The sequence below is a fragment of the Dunckerocampus dactyliophorus genome, chromosome 6 (genome assembly GCF_027744805.1).
Source record: "Dunckerocampus dactyliophorus isolate RoL2022-P2 chromosome 6, RoL_Ddac_1.1, whole genome shotgun sequence".
NCBI lineage: Eukaryota > Metazoa > Chordata > Actinopteri > Syngnathiformes > Syngnathidae > Dunckerocampus > Dunckerocampus dactyliophorus.
The window spans coordinates 7,266,602-7,280,508 of NC_072824.1; the positions used below are offsets into that span (position 1 = coordinate 7,266,602).

A 13,907-nucleotide genomic window follows, 5' to 3' on the forward strand; every position below is an offset into this window, starting at 1 on the left:
TGCATAATTTTAGCTGTTTGAAAATTTACCAGATCACAATTTTTAGTAGTTGGGATTTTAGGAATGGGGGTTGTATTTTCTCTATAAGCGGCCTTGGGGACTATCCTAATTCATCTTGTTTGTAGTACAGTTAGTGAGTGAAGTCCGCTTTTGTACTTATTTTCCCATATTCAAGATTCAAGAGTTTTTTATTGTCATATCCACAGTAAAACAGGTAGTTTTGCTATGCAATGAAATTCTTGTTCTGTTCATTCTCCCAAAAAAAGAAAGAAAACACAAGAAAATGAATAAGAACAAAGAAACATTAATACCAATAAATTAAGCAACAACAACAGAAGAGACATTAATACCAATAAATAAATAAATAAATATATAGTGCTATGAGTGTGCGCGTGTGTTGCATGCGGCTTGTTTGAGTGCTTCGTTGAGAAGCCTGATGGCCTGTGGGTAAAAGCTGTTCGCCAGCCTTGTGGTCCTGGACTTCAAACTCCTGTAGCGTCTGCCTGATGGTAGGAGTGTGAATAATGAGTGTTGTGGATGTGTGCTGTCCTTGATGAGGTTGTTTGTTCTTCGTAGGACTTGAGATTTATAAATGTCTTGCAGTGAGGGGAGGGCTGCCCCAACAATGTTCTGTGAGGTCTTGATCACCCGTAATTTACTAAATATACAACACAAAGTGGCAAGAAACATTTCCATACTCAATAAGGCAAAATTTGTTCAGGACCAAAAATCGATCCATACTATCTGTCGTTCTCTAGTCTTACCATATCTAACTTATTGTGCGGAGATACACTGGGATGTGTTTAGAACTGCAGCGGGGAGGGAAGATTGTACTGCTGATTTGGATGAATGTGCTTCTGCTGTTACTGGCTACATTAGCACATGCATAGAAACTGTTACCACCACCAAGTATTACAGAAAATACCCTAATCAAAAACCTTGGATGAACTGTGATGTAAGGGCTAAGCTACGTGCTCGTTCGTCTGCATTTGTCATGAGCACCGTTGAGGATTACAAAAAGGCCAGATATGACCTGAGGACATCCATAAGAGAGGCCAAAAGACAGTACAGACAGAAGCTGGAGGGCTACTATTCCACCTCAGACCCTCGGGGCATGTGGGCGGGGCTTCAGCACATCACAGAGTATCGACAGCAGAGTAGCGTAGCCACATCCAGCCAAACCACACTTCCAGATGAGCTGAATGAGTTCTATGCCCGCTTTGACACCCAAACTCCTGATGAGCAGAGAGGGTGGCTGGACTTGGGGAGAACACAGGACTCACCTCTCATGGTGACATCAGCTGATGTGCGCAGGGTTCTGAACAAAACAAACCCATGAAAAGCAGCAGGCCCAGACAACATCTCAGGTCGTGTACTTCGGGTTTGCTCATCAGAGCTGGCTGATGTGCTTGCTGACATATTTAACCTGTCGCTTGCACAAGCATCTGTACCGACCTGCTTTAAGTCCACCACCATAGTGCCCGTACCCAAGAAGAGCAACGTGACCTGCTTGAATGACTATCGCCCTATAGCACTCACTCCAATTGTAATGAAGTGCTTTGAAAGAATAGTCATGACCCATATCAAAAATAGCATCCCGGCCACTGTGGACCCTCTACAGTTTGCATACCGCCAGAACCGGTCCACTGATGATGCAGTCAACACTGCCATCCACACAGCCCTTTCTCACCTACAGGGCCAGGACACATATGTCAGAATGCTATTTATAGACTATAGCTCTGCTTTTAATACAGTCAGTCCCCACAAACTCACAAATAAGCTCCTCACACTTGGCCTGTCTCCCTCCCTCTGTAACTGGGTGTTTAACTTTCTAACAGGCAGGCCCCAGTCAGTCAGAGTCCACAATCGCACATACAGCTCAATAATTGTGAGCACTGGGACCCCACAGGGGTGTGTGCTGAGTCCGCTCCTCTCCACGCTCTTCACCTATGATTGCGTGGCCTCCCAGAACAACACCAGCATCATTAAATTTGCGGATGACACTACAGTCATCGGCCTGATCACTGGTGGTGTTGAAACATCATACAGAAGAGAGGTGGCAGACCTCATAGCTTGATGTCGTGCTAACAATCTCCTTCTCAATACAGATAAGACTAAAGAGATGATCATTGACCCAAGAACAAGGGAAAAGGAGCCGCATAGACCCCTGTTTATTGATGAGACTGAGGTGGAGAGGGTGAAAACCTTCAAGTTCCTTGGTACACACATCAGCGAGGACCTCACCTGGTCTCACAACACCCAACAAATTATCAAGAAGTCCCAAAAGAGACTGGACTTCCTGAGAACCGGCGGTGAGCAGTGACAATTCTCGTGCAAGCTCCCCGCACCATGACAAAGCAGTCCGGGTACCGTAAGGGGGAACTGCCGCTGTAGCTGCGGAGCTGAACATCCAACATCCATCCTGAAAGTCAGTCACCGCCAATTTTTTACCGCCATGCTGTGACCAAAGGAGGCGCCTTACTGCTGGGAGCCAAAAGAGGGCGCAAATGAAGACGGTATGTACAAACCGCACTTGTTTTGTTATTTTATCGTTTAACAAGTGGAAATAAAGGAAAATCAACTATATTGCGTTCAAGATACGTAAACAATACAATTAAATTTTACAATGCGCTGACGTCGTGTGACATAGTCATGTGATTCTTTGAGGCCGAAACACCAGAAGGGTGGTTGTAAAATACCACTTAATGTTTTATATCCCAAAAATAGTCAAGCTGACTAGTCACTTCGGCCGAAAGCTGGGCCGTTTCACATTCACGTTCAACCTTTTTTTTTTTTTTTTTTACTTTATCACAACAATAAAGTAGTAGAGAGCAGTACATATAAAACAAATTTATATCAATAATACAGTCTTACAGAACAGTGGCACTGTGATCATAAAATACCTTTGATAATTGTAAGACTATTCTCCAGATAGAAAAAACAAAACAAAACAAAACTGGAAACATGTAATATTATAAAATAAAGATAGCAACAAGTGCGAGAGATAAAAACTTTGAGTGAGAGAGAAAATGGCAAAATAAAAAAAAGACCATGCATCACTTTTTAAATGTGCACTTTTTGCTTCTGTCGACATGACGACTCTAATTCCAGTGTCCACCCCGGAGCGTCACGTGACAAAGTGTGCTGCATTCACTGACACAACAGCTAGATTGAAGCAAAAACGGCAGGTTTACACGAAAAATTTTTTTTTAAAACGGATCATCAAAATAGCGAATATATATTTTAATTTGAGCATAACTTTTTTCTAATCCAAATTAAAAGTTGAAGTTACGTATATACGGTATGTTAAGTGTTTTATGTGTACATACAGTATTAATTATCAACATGCATTTGTATAATATGTAAAAACAACCCAACACATCCTGTGATGGGCTGCTATCCTAATTACATCATCACAATTAAAAGAATACATGTCAACATTAACGAGATGATGTTAGACCAGTTTAGTATTGAAGTAAATGGGTCAAAGCTACGTCCATGTCTGCTGGTAGTCCCGTTTCCCACGCACCTTGAACGCAGCACTCTCCTGCTCAGCTCCAAGCAGAGATGAAGTCAAACTGCAAAGGAAACATCTTGACAATGCCTGCTCCTGCTGCTGCTGCTCACTCGGACACCTAAAAACAAGCGGATTCTTGCCTGTTGGAACATTCTGTGCTCTTCGAGTCCTCTACGAGTCTTCAAGAGCGACTTGACTTGTGCCGACTTGGAGAAATACTGTAAGTGTTTGGAAAAGACGAGGAGATGACGAGCACGAGCAGTGGAGACGCGCGTGCGTGCGCAGGAAAAGAAAATGCAAACGAAGCAAAAAACAAAGCGGTGAGACGATCACATGACAACAGTAAAACTTTGGACTTTTCAGTTGACTTCCATAAAAATATGCAATAAAACATGTGGGTTTGTTGATCACGTGACTTCTGATCGCTAAAGATGCTGTTTTTTATGCGTTTAGTTTGTGTCCTCAATTTGTTTTATTTTGAAAAGTTAAACAAGTTTTTTGCAGGATTTTGACTTGGCAGCTGTTTACGTTTCGGATGCTCAGTACAACAGGAACATCTTCTTCGACACATCGCCGCAGGCCGTCAGGTGACCATTATCCTTCTGGTGTTGCCGCGCAAGATCGTTTCTCTTCTTTCCTCCTAGTCAAGTACTGATGTTGTGCTTTTATTTTGAAATGTGCCAGGTTGTATCTGCTGTACAACCACAGACTTCCTCAGGTCCTCATCTACTTCTTCATCCTGCTCCATTTGTCCTTGGCCATCTGCGAGGAGCCCGCTGTCCTGCCACTGCCGCCATGGGTGAGCTGGCTCGCATGCAGAGGAAGTGGCAAGGGTCCTAAATAGGAAGTGCAAGTCGTCTTCTTCTTTCCTGTCAGGCGACCATGTTGGTGGAGTTGCTGTGTTTGCACGTCTTCGCTCTGCGACTCGTACACTATGCCAAGGTGATCCCGCGAGACAAGTTCTGGAAGGACCCCAAAAACATCTGCATGATCGTCATCTTGGCGGTAGGAGGGGCTTAGTGGCATGAGCAGGTGGGTGGGAGGGGCTATGACATCAGTGTGTGTTAAGTAGTACACAGCTAATGTTGCAGTGACAGTCATTACGTTGGTGTGCTCATGGAGATCAGCTGGCGTCTTCTTGATGCTACTGGAAGGTCGCTTCCTGCTCGTCTGTGGAGAAAGTGTGTTCACTTCCTATCCGACACAGCGCCAATGTGCTGACACAGCGTCACGCTTGCAAAACATGTGAATCAGCTTCATGTCACCTGATAGATGCTGTTTAAACGCTGGCTGGAGTTGGGGGCACAGTAACAGCTGCTCAAATGTATGTGTTTGCGCATGTGTGTTGCTCAGCTGACGTTGGTGGACATGATCATCTACGGCGCGCTGCATGCTGCCGGCTGCTACGCCGTCCGCTGGTCACGAGTCTTGCGGCCACTCCTGTTGGTCAACGTGACGGAGGGGCGACAGGTAGGCCATGTGACCTAAATGTTTCCTCTCCTGAGACACTTGAATGCATCGTGGTGCTTGTCCTGATGTAGCGTGTGTGTTTAGCTGCGTCGAGCGTTTCGCAGCATCCGGAACGCTCTCCCTCAGATCTTGTACGTCTTCCTGCTCTTCATCTTCAGCATCCTCGTCTTCTCTCTGATGGCGCTCAAACTCTTTAGCAAGCGGTGAGCGTCTCTGACTTCTGACTTTGTCAGACACCGGGAGGTGTTCCTAATCTTGTGACTCTTGTCTCTCCGTCAGCGGTTTGAGGACGGTGGACGGAGCGCCGTATTTCACAAACTACGTGGACGTCGTCTTTGACCTTTACGTGCTCGTCACCACGGCCAACAGCCCCGATGTCATGTGAGGCATCTCGTGTCAATGCAAACAAAATATGGCCGTTCTGAACGCGCCGCTTCTTGTTGTCAGGATGCCGGCATACAACGCAAGCTCGGCCTTCGCCATCTTCTTCATTGTCTACATCCTGGTCAACACGTACATCTTCATGTCCGTCTTCCTGGCCGTCGTCTTCAACAACTACAAGAAGTACCTGAAGGTGCGAGGTCATGTGACTGCGGGTGAGCTCAATGCAAGCGTGAGGTCACGGCGGCACCCTCTGTGTCCGACAGGAGGAGGTGCGGCAGCTGGTGCGGGCCAAACGGCACAAGATGGCAAGGGCCTTTGCTGTGCTGCAGGAGCGGACGGGTGAGGGGGGCGAGCCACGAGTGAGCCGGGCCAGCTGGACCCGTCTGATCCGATTGGTCCAGCCCGACATCAGCCACGCCCACATCGAGCTGCTCTGGAGCGTCTCAGATGACAACAACTGCGGCGCCATCGGTGCGCAGCCAATGTGTTCCACGTTCTGTTTTGGTGTATGAGGGGTCATGGAAAGGTTAAAGGAGATTGCTTGTCCCCTCCTCGACATCGGCAGTACTGCAGCCTCACTGTTAACCTTTGTGGTCTCTTGGTGGGCAGACAAAACAGCGTTCATCCAGCTGGCCGACCTGCTAAACATCGAAGTGATCACACTCAAGTCCAGGCCACACCCACTTCTAGGCCTGATACCCGCTCTCTACTTGTCCGCGCCCAGTCGTTTCCTCTGCAGACTGGTTCAGCACAGGTGAGAGGGCGGAGCAGACAGGCTGGTGGGCGGAGCTCTGTCACGCAGAACGTGATCTCCTTTGGTGGTGGTTTCAGAGCGTTCGTGATTACGTACGACGTCATCATCCTGGTGAACGCTGTTTTCATCGGACTGGACGAGGAGAGTCCCGTGATTGCCAACTCTGAGTGGGTCTTCCTGGCGCTGTACCTGCTGGAGATCCTGCTCAAACTCTACGTGTGTGAGCCCAGAAGCTTTTTCTCCAGACACAACTTCTGGAACTGGTGAGTCCACATACACATGCCGCATCACCTATGACCGGCAGACACATGAACAACGAGCGTTAATGACAGGAAATTGCAAGTATTTCAACTCTTCCAAAGCTGCAATGGCGCCAGCGGCCAGTTGGGGCACCACTTCAGTTATTCACACCAACACACTTCATGTCACTTCCTGTGTGCAGGTTTGACACCATCATTGTCATCTGCGCTCTCATCGCCACCATCATTAACTCCACCCTCAAGTCATGTGAGCTCACTTCTTTACCTTCATGGCCATTCTCTGATCATGTAAGCACTTCATTAGGTACAGCCAAAATATTAGCAACAGGTGTCATTGTGTTTTATGAACTGTTGAGTCCATCCTATTGGATGTCAGTAGATGACGTGCAGGTATACCTAATGAAATGGAGGGTGAGCATGCTTACAAACAGGAAGTGGGGGTGGAGTTCCGAGGCAGCATGCTAATGTGTGTCATTGGTGTCGCAGCGGGGGGGTACACCAGCCGGCAGATCCTCGACATCGTTTTCATCCTGCGAGTCCTGCGACTCGTCCGCGTGGTGGACAGCATCAAAAGGTTTGACGTGTGATGTCATCATCGGAAGAAGCTGAACTATTCAGTGACACATCAGAGTGGGCGGGGCAACAATAGATCTTTGTTGACCCACGTGCTCATCCAGGTTCCGCACCATCATCAACACCCTGATCCGCATCGGACCGGCGATCCTCACCTTTGGCCAGCTCATTCTGGTAAGAAGTCATGTGCCGTTCCTTCTACGCTATCATTTGTAGTGACAAGGGCTCCCCCTGGCGGCCAGGTGGTGTACTACATCTTCGCCATGGTGGGGATGGAGCTCTTCAAAGGGAAGGTGAAATTCTACGAGGACGAGAGCAACCCGGCCAAGGCGTACTGCGGGAACCTTCTTCTCAAAGGAAGTGCCTTCGCCCAACTCAACTACTGCAAGAACAACTTCAACAACGTGGTGTCGTCCTTCATCCTGCTGCTGGAGCTCACTGTGGTCAACCAGTGGCATGATATCCTCCTGTTGTCAGCCATCTTTGTTGCTAATGCTTAAGGTGACGTGGAATGTTGCAGATGTCCAGATGTGCTGTGATTCCTTAACGTGACCTCACTGCTCAGCAATGGATTCGCCACAGTCACCCACGTGTCCGCCAGGATCTACTTCGTCCTCTTCCACATCGTGGTTGTCATCATCATCATCAAGTGAGACCATCTTCATCATCTACATGGCAACAAGTCAGCGTCCTGAATCGGCAATGACATCACTTCTTGATGTCTTTCAGCATCTTTGTGGCCTTTGTCTTGGAGGCATTCTTTGTGGAGTACTCTGTGGACAAGAGTGATCTGCAGACGTCTCTGGAGAAGAAGATTGAGGAACTAGAGCTGGGCGTGGCTCAGTGCGTTGGCCCTCAACGTCGCCTAGCTGACGACGAGCGGTCACGGCTTTCCTCACCACATTTGTCTTTGTTTGCATCTCAGAGAGACAGCAGAGGACAACTTGGTGAACTCCATGGAGACATGCGACAACGAGCAGATGGCTGACCAAACGCAGAGGAGCAAACCAAACCTCATGTTTAAAATCGCCTCAAAAAGTCTGTAGAGTCACAGTCATCCAGGTCATGGTAATCCGTAAAGGTTGAAGCGAGGCAACTAGACTCTCCTTGTTTGTTGAAGACGTTTCACCTTAAATCAAAAGGTGTCTTCAGTCTTAAATTTTTAAGCGTGGAGTCTCCCTATTCACAGTGGGTGTGGTCACAGTAGTGTTGTTTTTGATGTGGCTGTTGCCAGGTGTGGCTGTTGAACAACCATCACTGCATAACAGTAGGTCATTCGCCTAACTGGTGGCAAAAAACAGCTCTTCGCTTGGAATGAGACAATCTTTTTGGAGACATGTTAGTACTAGGACATCGTTACAAGCAGACAATAGGTGAGGCGCAAGCCGCCTCCTCTGTTTAGAGAGGGTCTTTCTAGTTTGACGTAAATGCCCTCAAGAGAATCGATGTCCAAATCCTGGATAGGGAGGGCCACTGGTTTGGAAGATGTCAAACTTGAAAGACCTTCTCTGAACACAGGATAAGGATGGCATCTCTCCCTCAAAAATTGTGTCATTGCACAGGAAGAGTGGTCACTAACAAGGTGTTTTGCCACCACGTAGGGTCACGACCTATTGTTATGCAGGACAGTTGTTCACCAGCCACGCCTGGCAACAACCACAACAACTCTATCGCGTTCACCCCAAACCAGAGAGCATTAGGCAGACTCAACATCTACAATTTAAAACTGAAGAAGCCTTTTAGACTGAAGGTGAAACGTCTTCAACAAACCACAAATGTCCAGTTGCCTCATTTCAACTTTTACGGATCACCTCGTAATGTGATGCGTGTGCTTTATTGAGGATGCAACAGAACGTGTGACTTGTCTGTCTGTGTGTCAGGGTATCGAACAGTGGACGCCTTGCTGCAGAGACTCTTTGAGGCCGACCTGGAGCAGGAAGACAACGCTGATGCCGACGCCGACCCTCAAACCAACGGCAACTTCTCCAACCCAACTTTCAGCACCGCTTAGACCACAGTTCCTCGTTGATAGTTCAGAGTTCGCCCTTGTGGAAAAAATAAATGTGACTGCTAAAGCATGAAAGTAAGGTATTTTTTTGATTGACAGCATCAGAGGCGCTTTTCCTTCCATCACAGAAAAGTAGGTGGAGTTTCTTCTTCCATGAAGACTGAATCCACTGTCCACTTCCTGTTCACAAATAAACACCTGCTTTTTTTTGTTTTACATCGGAGCCTGGTTTACTTTTGTCTTTTTATACATATATATATATACATTGTATATATACATATATATACATACATACATATACACATACATACACATATATATACAGTATATATATATATACAGTATATATACAGTATATATATATATATATACAGTGTATATATATATATATATATATATATATATATATACAGTGTATATATATATATACACACCAGGTTCTCTACTTACGAACATCCGATTTGCGAACATTCGGAGATACAAACGCAAGCTGACTGGTCAATATTTTCATGTATTTTGCCTTGTAGTAACTCCATATTTATACTGCTACATGCTTGACCAGTAGAGGGCACTGTGACACTGCTAATGGGACCAACAGGAGAGGAGACGAGAGAGAGGGAAGGCTAAATTGTAGTTGTATAATACAACCCAGCAGAGCCAGTAAATAAAGTTATAAAGAGTTAATAGGCCTGCTTAATTCTACACCACTCACAGAACACTACCTTTTTTAGAAGAGTCTAACGACGACGACGATTTGTCCTTTTTTCAGTAACTCCTCCTCCACCACTACCACCAAGGACGTATGCTCGACCACTCTTCTTCAAAGGTAAATAACATTTATCATTACGTATTATTATATCATTTTTATTATTGTTTTTTTCATTAATTATCCTTGTTTAATATTACTACTGCATCCAAACTCATATTTACATACATAAGCATATACTGTATATGTATACACGTACATGTAGTACCTATAGTACTATAGTACCTAATTAATAAATTACCTTTTCTTCAATTTACGAACAAACCGACTTGCGAATGGTCGTCTCGAACCAATTGTGTTTGTAAGTTGGGAACCTAGTATATACAGTATATACATACACATATATACAGTCAAACCTGTCTATAGTGGCCACCAAAGGGAAACAGTAAAAGTGGCCGCTTAGGCAGGTGGCTGTTATAGACAGGTTGGCGGCCATTTTGAATTTGTGCGCCACATATTAACATGTCTGTGATTAGAAGCTTGTTGTGTTTGCAGATACATATAATTATACTGTTACATGTTGACCAATAGAGGGCACTGTGGGACTGCGGATAAAAGTTGTGAAGAACTACTAGGTTAATAAACCGCTGTTAATAAAGCGATTAAAGTGCATCGGCGACGTGAGTCTCTCCTTCCCCACAACAAGTGGCATTACAGTATTGACCAGTGAACATTGTCTCACACCAGGAAATGAACGGTGTCACTGTCTGTAACAAGCTCCAAAGAAGACGGCTTTTTTTTATGTCGAACAACTGACAGTTTGTGTGGATCTTGTGAATGATTGTGACTGAGCTACGACTCAGTAATTAAAGTCTACACACGACGGCTTCATTGCTTAAAAAAACGAAACTTTTTCGTGCATGAAGTTTCTGCTTGAGTCGGCATTTTGGTCAGATATTGACCAAGGGATACAAAATAGAAAGGTGACCGCTATACACAGGGTCTATAACATGTAAATTTTCAGCGGGGGATTTTTTCAGTGGCCGCTGTAGGCAGGTGGCCGTTCTATACAGGTGGCCGCTAAGACAGGTTCGACTGTGTGTGTGTGTGTGTGTGTGTATATATATATATACATATACAGTATATATATACACATATACATATATATATATATACATATATATGCATATACATATACATATATATATATATATACACATATATATACATACATATATACATATATATATATATATACACATATATACATATATATATATATATATACACATATATACACACATATATATATATATATATATACACACATATATACATATATATAAGTAGTGTGAGGAAGTGTTTGGCCTGTTCCTGATTTCTTATTTTTTTGTATGTTTGTCACACTGAAATGTTTCATCAAATGTAAATATTAGTCAATGACAACACAATTGAACACAAAATGCAGTTTTTAAATGAAACTTTATATTATTGAGGGAGAAAAAAAATCAAAACTTACATGGCCCTGTGTGAAAAAGTGATTACCCCCCCCCCCCCCCCAAAAACATAACTTAATTGAGATCTATCAGTAAAAGGAAAAGCTCATAAAGCCATTTCTAAAGCTTTGGGACTCCAGCAAACCACAGTGAGAGACATTATCCATAAATGGCGAAAACATGGAGCAGTAGTGAACTTTCCCAGGAGTGGCCGGCCAACCAAAATTAGCCCAAGAGCGCTGCGACGACTCATCCAAGACGTCACAAAAGACCCCACAACATCCAAAGAACTGTAGGCCTCACTTGCCTCAGTTAAGGTCAGTGTTCATGACTCCACCATAAGACACTGGGCAAAAACAGCCTGCATGGCAGAGTTACAAGACGAAAAACCGCTGCTGATCAAGAACATTAAGGATCGGCTCAATTTTGCCAGAAAACATCTTCAATTGACCCCTTTGGGAAAATACTCTGACAAGACAAAAGTTGAACTTTTTGGTAAGTGTGTCTCCCATTACATCTGGCGTAAAAGTAACACCGCATTTCAGAAAAAGAACATCATGCCAACAGTTAAAATATGGTGGTGGTAGTGTGATGGTCTGTGTCTGCTTTGATGCTTCAGGACCTGGAAGACATGCTGTGATAAATGGAACCATGAATTCTGCTGTCTACCAAAACCTCAAGCTGAAACCAATTTGGGTTCTGCAGCAGGACAATGATCCAAAACACACCAGCAAGTCCACCTATGAATGGCTGAAAAAAACAAAATGAAGACTAAAAGTCCTGACCTTAATCATACTGAGATGCTGTGGCATGACCTTAAAAAGGGCCTTCATGCTGGAAAACCCTGCAATGTGGCTGAATGACAACAATTCTGCAAGGATGAGTGGGCCAAAATTCCTCCACAGCGCTGGAAGAGACTCATTGCAAGTTATTGGAAACGGTTGGTTGCAGTTGTTGCTGCTTAGGGTGGCCCAACCACTTATTAGGTTTAGGGCAGGGGTCTCAAACTCACGACCTGAGGGCCATTTGTGGTCCACTAAATCGTATCTTGCGGCCCGCGACTGGACATCAAAGAGTAGTGTAACTGCAGCCCGCAACATCCGGGCAAGCTCAGTGTTACTTCCATACTTACAGGGCAAGAAAACACCAACACTGAACTAACAGTGGTGTTATCACATGGATGTATTGTGAATTGTATCGTATCGTGAGGCACCCTGACATTCCCAGCTCTACTCCCAATACTTGATGCGGCCCAGCCTCACCCAGACTCTACCTCCACTGGCCCCCAGTGAAATTGAGTTTGAGACCCCTGGTTTAGGGGGAAATCACTTTTTCACACAGGGCCATGTAGGTTTGGATTTTTTGTCCCTTAATAATAAAAAGTTTCATTAAAAATGCATTTTGTGTTCATTTGTGTTGTCATTGTCTAACATTTAAAATAGTTTGATGATCTGAAACATTTAAGTGTGACAAACATGCAAAAAATTAAGAAATCAGGACAGGGACAAACACTTTTTCACACCACTGCATATACACTCCTGATGAAAATCTTAAGACCAGTTGAAAAATTGCTCGAATTTGCATTTTGCATTTTAAGTAAAGCTACAATATGCAAAAACAAGAAGGGGGAGTGAGACAAAAAGCATTTTGAAAAAGTAAATTATTGAAAACAACAATTAAAATTAAATAGACTGTTTATCAGCTGATCAAAAGTTTAAGACCACAGGTTATAAAAGCCAAAATCTGCTCAAAATGTTCATTTTCTGTCAGGCATTCACACGGTCATGCCCTCCTGATGGCTAAAGCTAAAAAGCTTTCTCTTTTTGAACGAGGCCGGATTGTCGAGCTGCTTAAGCAAGGCCTCTCGCAGCGTGCCATTGCTGCTGAGGTTGGTTTTTTTGAAAGATCCTGAGCATTATGGAACAAAAAAGTCAAGTGGTAGACCCCCCCCAAAAAAATCACACCTGCGCTGAGCCGGAGGATCCGATTGGCTGTCCATCAAGACACAGGGCGGTCTTCCACCCACATTAAGGCCCTTACTGGTGCCGACTGCAGTGCAATAACCATCAGATGGCATCTCTGGGAAAAGGGTTGAAAAAACAAAAAACAAATTCAAAGACCTCATCTACTTCAATGCCACAAAACTGCCTGTTTAGACTTTGCCAGGGAGCATCAAACATGGGACATTGAAAGGTGGAAAAAAGTTTTATTCTCTGAAGAGAAAAAATATCCAGATGGCTTCCAAGGTTACTGGCATGACAAGGAGATCCCACCTGAGATGTTTCTACCCGGCACAGTGGAGGGGGGTCCATCATGATCTGGGGTGCTTTTTCATTTAGGGGAACACCGGAGTTCAGGTGGTGCAGGGTCGTCAAACGGCGACTGCTTACGTGCAGATGTTGCAGCGGGCTTCCCTCATGGCTGAGGGCCCTCGTCTGTGTGGTAACAGCTGGGTTTTTCAACAGGACAACGCTGCAGTTCACAATGCTCGCTTGACCAAGGACTTCTTCAGGGAGAATAACATCACTCTTTTGGACCATCCTGCATGTTCCCCTCATTTAAATCCCATAGAGAACATTTGGGGATGGATGGCAAGGGAAGTTTATAAAAATGGCCATCAGTTCCAGACAGTTGATGCCCTTGGTGAAGCCATCTTCACCATTGGAGCAATGTTCCCACTAGCCTCCTGGAAACACTCGCATCAAGCATGCCCAAACCCATTTTTGAAGTGATTAACAA

General features: G+C 44.7%; 1 protein-coding gene across 3 annotated transcripts; it reads left to right on the forward strand.

Moving 5' to 3' along the window:
• The first annotated feature begins 3,566 nt into the window (after positions 1-3,566).
• tpcn3 (two pore segment channel 3) lies at positions 3,567-9,260 on the forward strand. Of its 3 annotated transcripts, XM_054779705.1 has the most exons (19): positions 3,567-3,837; positions 4,022-4,104; positions 4,202-4,316; positions 4,394-4,522; positions 4,871-4,987; positions 5,072-5,190; positions 5,267-5,368; positions 5,435-5,561; positions 5,635-5,842; positions 5,981-6,125; positions 6,203-6,388; positions 6,568-6,632; positions 6,872-6,959; positions 7,063-7,132; positions 7,201-7,417; positions 7,517-7,607; positions 7,688-7,801; positions 7,884-7,996; positions 8,839-9,259. In XM_054779705.1, the coding sequence occupies exons 1-19, from the start codon at positions 3,763-3,765 to the stop codon at positions 8,967-8,969; spliced, it is 2,295 nt and encodes a 764-aa protein (XP_054635680.1). In that variant the 5' UTR covers positions 3,567-3,762; the 3' UTR covers positions 8,970-9,259. The 3 variants fall into 3 exon arrangements, 2 of the variants coding, with proteins under 2 accessions (XP_054635680.1, XP_054635679.1); XR_008570735.1 differs by lacking the exons at positions 6,568-6,632; positions 8,839-9,259 and having other exon boundaries at positions 7,884-7,991; XM_054779704.1 differs by lacking the exon at positions 6,568-6,632 and having other exon boundaries at positions 7,063-7,417; positions 8,839-9,260.
• Positions 9,261-13,907: the final 4,647 nt, after the last annotated feature.